General features: G+C 47.3%; 1 protein-coding gene across 1 annotated transcript; it reads left to right on the top strand.

Annotated features, from left to right (window-relative positions):
• The first annotated feature begins 1792 nt into the window (after positions 1 to 1792).
• LOC120670973 (putative glycerol-3-phosphate transporter 5) lies at positions 1793 to 4316 on the top strand. Its single transcript, XM_039951162.1, has 2 exons — positions 1793 to 2848; positions 3598 to 4316. The coding sequence occupies exons 1-2, from the start codon at positions 1912 to 1914 to the stop codon at positions 4113 to 4115; spliced, it is 1455 nt and encodes a 484-aa protein (XP_039807096.1). The 5' UTR covers positions 1793 to 1911; the 3' UTR covers positions 4116 to 4316.
• Positions 4317 to 4695: the final 379 nt, after the last annotated feature.

The following is a 4695-nucleotide window of genomic DNA, read 5'->3' as shown; positions in this document are numbered from 1 at the left end:
GCCGTGTCCTCCCTGTAGGACCACCGAGTTGCCGCGCTGATGCGCATTTGTGCTGGAGTTGCTGCTGTGAGCAGCTCTCCATGCAGCAGCGTTGCCGCTGCGACGTAATCCTCCCTGGTTGTTGAAGCCCCTGCCACGTCAAGGGTGGTGCAGGGGAGTCCGGAGGAGGGCGTCCAGCATTCGGCGGAGAAGACGAGCACGGAGATGCCTCGGAAGTGAAGAAGCAGCTTCAAAGTATGAAGAACGTGGTGCCATGCTTACCGTAAGGTAATTATTCTTCTTCTACTCAGTTGGCTAGGGCCAGTGCTGATAACGTGTTAGGAGAATTTTGTGGAGACAAAAATATATGGTGACCAATCTTTTCCATTGATCTCAAGAGGGCACCTAATTACATGCTGCAGATGTTACATCTAACATAAATGTAATGTTACAAATTCCATCTCTAACAGCTCAATAAACAGCCTTAACAATGGCTGTTACCGCAGCCTTAACAATGGCTGTTTACTATTGTCTTAACCATGAGAGTCATGGCCTCAATTGTAACTGTTGTATTGATGAGATCTGTAACACTCCCTCTTTGATCGAGTCCATCTTGAGATCAACATGTTTCTTTTAATTCCTTTGAAAACCCTGTAGGAAAAAAATAGGAATAATATTTTTGACGATTATACATGCCTTGGTTTATCTCTAGAAAAAGCCCGGTGGGAAAAAAACATGAGATAAGGCATATCCTTGCATCGAACAGTTTTTTTTTGAAAAGTAAATCGAACAGTTTCTTTTGTCAAACACACGCAAGGTGACACTGCACACTACGGTCCTGTTTGGGACCGCAGTCCAAAAAAGCGCGGCGCGTATAAGCCTTAAGCGGCTCGAACCTCGCTTCTCGCGATTTTGGGACTCCACGTTCTAACTGCCGCTTATTCCGTTGCCGGCGGCCAGGCAACGCGCGTCGAACGCGAAGAGTTTGGCGGGATTAATCTGATTATTTGGCTCATAATCGAAGCAACCGTGGAAACAAACAGGGCCTACGTCAAACACACGCACTGATCTGTGAGACTGTCATTGGTTGACTGTTGAGTAGTACTTGTCTAGTACAGTATGTGGATGGCGTAAACAAATGGTAGGGTTTGTTTGGCTGTGGCCGGTGGCTAGTGTTGATTTGTTATGAGAGAACAATACTGCTGACTGGCTGGCAGCTGGTGACTGGTGTTGATTTAGTATGAGAGAACAGTACTGCTGGCTGGTTGGCTGACAAGCCAAACGAACATAGCGTTTATGCCAAATTTGTTTTTTTCAATTTAAGTTATAAGTCCCATCACATCATATGTTTAAACACCAATTAGTAGTACTAAATATAGGTTTATTATAAAACTAATTTTATAAGTCATGACTTAATCACAAGACGAATATATTAAGCCTAATTAGTCTATCATTTGATCACAAATGGTTAAAGTAACCATTCATTAATCATGTATTAATTATACTTAATAAATTCGTCTAGAGCTCTAATGGCAACTTATACAATTAGTTTTATATTAAGTTGGCATCCAAACATTTGAATTTAAATCCAAATATTCCCAGCTACTTAACAAACCAAACGAGAAACATTTTCTGCAAAGTTCAGCTGATCCGAGTCCAGCTGCAGAAACCACTCTTGTCAGGCTTCAGGCGCAAACTCTGAATTCTGAACAACCTGTTCTTCAGGCTCAGCTTGCTTTCTCTGAAAAAAGAAAAATGGTAGGGGAAAAAAATTCAGGTTTGAAAAAGAAGAAGTGCAAACGGAGACTTCCCCTCTTGTCAGTCTCAGGGTCGTCGTCTCCTCCTTCCCCCGATGCCAGATCTCACCTTCCCCTCGCCTCCCATGCCCTCAGACCTCGCTCCTCTCTAGCATCCGCTCCGGCCCCCACTCCGATGGAAGCCGCGGCGGCCGCGCCGCCGCCACACGGGGGCCCTCGCGCCGCCGCCGGGGGCGCGCCGGCGCGGGGCCTCGGGCGGCACGAGTACGCGGTGCTGGCGCTCACCTTCGCGTCCTACGCGGCGTTCCACGCCTCCCGCAAGCCGCCCAGCATCGTCAAGGCGGTGCTCTCCGCGGAGTGGGCGCCCTTCTCGGGCGCCCGCGGCCCGCACCGCCTCGGCGAGCTCGACGTCGCCTTCCTCTCCGCCTACGCGCTCGCCATGTTCGCCGCGGGCCACCTCGCCGACCGCGCCGACCTCCGCCGCCTCCTCGGCACCGCTATGCTCGCGTCCGGGGCCGCGTGCGCCGCTCTCGGCGCCGCCTACTTCCTCGACGTCCACGCGCTCGCCTTCTTCGCGGCCGCGCAGGTCGCCAGCGGCGTCGTCCAGTCCGCCGGCTGGCCCTGCGTCGTCGCCGTCATGGGGAACTGGTTCGGCTACGCCTCGAAGCGCGGCACCATCATGGGGGTGTGGAACTCGCACACCTCGGTGGGGAACATCGCCGGCTCCGTCCTCGCCGCCGCCGTGCTCGAGTTCGGGTGGGGGTGGTCGTTCTTGGTGCCAGCATTCGTCATCGCCGCGCTTGGGGTCGTCGTGATTGTGTTTTTGGTCGCGCATCCGAGTGAGGCCGGGTTGGAGGTGCAGGCCATGGAGGTTGAGATGAATGGCGATGGTGGGGAGGAGGTGGAGCTGCTTGGGGAGGATAAGAAAGAGGCCCAAGCGAATGAGGATGACGAGCTGGAGATGGAGATGGGATCACAATTGCCAAGGGCGATTGGGTTCTTCGAGGCGTGGAGGCTGCCTGGCGTTGTGCCGTTTGCATTCTGCCTCTTCTTCTCCAAGCTTGTTGCTTATACCTTCCTCTACTGGTTGCCGTTCTATATCAGGAATAATGGTATGCAGTCAATTGCTTATACATTATACTATTTGATTGATCTCACATTGACAATGGTCGGGTATGAGTTTGTTACCTGTACATAATTTTCTCAGGGAGTAAATCTACAAGTATGTCCATGGTTAATTTTAACTTCTGTGACACGAACTCTAATTTGGTTGCTAAATGTCACGCATTAGAATTTTGTCCAGTGCAGTGCTCCTCAATTTTACATTTCAGGCTAAATAGTTGGTTGCTTCATAGTATCATCTAAATCAGTTGAATAGGTAGATAACAGCACCAAACAGTCTTAAAAGTTAGTTCTTTGAAGCCTTGTTCTACACAGTGTGATAGTTGGAACTGATGCAGTGGAAGTACACCAATACCATTTCTGTTGGTAATACACCAGTTCTAGCTTGCTCTCAAGTTTCTAATAAGGTGCCTACCTAATTTTTTATAATATTATTTTGCTCACATGTTGAACTGTTTTAGTTGTTGATTGACAAGTCAATCGAATTGTACCAATTTCCATCTGTTATTTTTCCTAATTTCCTTGGTTAAGATAGTAAGGTTTGACACAAGAAAATCAATAGTCTAGCTCATGAATGTAAACCTCTCTTTCCATGGTGAGATTAAACCATGAAAAGTACGAGTTCAGAAAATGGAATATTGTTTTACTTCTTGGGAGCATTGTTTCTATAGAATTTTCATTTGTGGAGTATCAATCAGTCAAAAATTTTCTTGATACCAACCTATTCTTTTATTTGCAGCTGTAGCAGGCCAGTTCTTGTCACACAAGGCTTCAGGAATTTTATCAATTGTATTTGATATAGGAGGGGTTTTAGGAGGGATTTCAGCTGGTTTCCTCTCGGATGCCATAGGTGCCCGTGCAGTAACATCAGTTCTGTTCCTCTTCCTCTCAATCCCTGCACTCATCGTGTACCGGACATATGGAAGCATATCCATGCACCACAACATTGGTCTCATGTTCCTCTCCGGCTACTTCGTGAATGGTCCATACTCCCTCATCACCACGACTGTGGCAACTGATCTTGGCACCCAAGACGCGATCAAAGGGAACTCGCGAGCACTGGCGACAGTTTCCGCCATAATCGACGGCACTGGTTCTGTTGGTGCAGCTTTGGGACCCTTGCTTACAGGGTACATTTCAACTAGAGGATGGAATAATGTATTTTTCATGTTGATTGTTTCCATATCACTTGCCATCTTGTTTTTGATACGGCTGGCAAAGGATGAGATAGTAACCAAGCTTAGCACAAGAAGTTAAAAGAGTAGCATACATGGCGAATTGGTGTTGCTTCAGAGTTCAGGCTGTAGATACTTAGCTTAGTTAGGCCATTTCTTGCCTCGTCTATTTACATTGGTTGTTTGTTGTGATACACTTGTGAAACTACACCCCCGGAAAGAGCCAAAGAGGAATAAAGTTTGCCCGTGAGGCCGTGACTGCAGCACGAAAAGAGTTGGTAAACAGTTCTTTTTTCTTCTATTTATTCACTGAAGGTTAGATTTCGTTGAAATGACTATTGGTGAGTGCAATCAAACACATTCAAAACTTTCACTTTGGATCCTTTTTAGAACAAAGAAAAAAAATTCATAGTGGGCCCGTACATGGGCCAACCCGTCTAGGCATACTGGGTTTCACATCGTAGAATCGAGAAAAAAAAAGAAGCAGCAGGTAAACGCACTGCCGTCTGCAGCAAACAGCAGACCACCATTTCTCAAAGACAAAAAAAAAAAAGCACCACCACAGCCGTGGCCACGCTGACGAGTGACGACAACGGGCACCATAAAACTTTTAACGAGCATGTTTTGCCTCATCTTTGTACTTTGCTTATGACTTACGAATA

This window comes from Panicum virgatum, chromosome 4N (genome assembly GCF_016808335.1).
Source record: "Panicum virgatum strain AP13 chromosome 4N, P.virgatum_v5, whole genome shotgun sequence".
Classification (NCBI taxonomy): domain Eukaryota; kingdom Viridiplantae; phylum Streptophyta; class Magnoliopsida; order Poales; family Poaceae; genus Panicum; species Panicum virgatum.
This window is presented reverse-complemented; position numbering and strand designations above follow the sequence as displayed.

What these genes read in the sequence shown, in the direction of transcription:
- LOC120670973 (XM_039951162.1), top strand. Translation starts at nt 1,912, where the DNA reads ATGGAAGCCGCGGCGGCCGCGCCGCCGCCACACGGGGGCCCTCGCGCC. An exon ending in GTTCTATATCAGGAATAATG is followed by an intron (nt 2,849 to 3,597) that starts GTATGCAGTCAA and finishes TTTTATTTGCAG; the next exon opens with CTGTAGCAGGCCAGTTCTTG.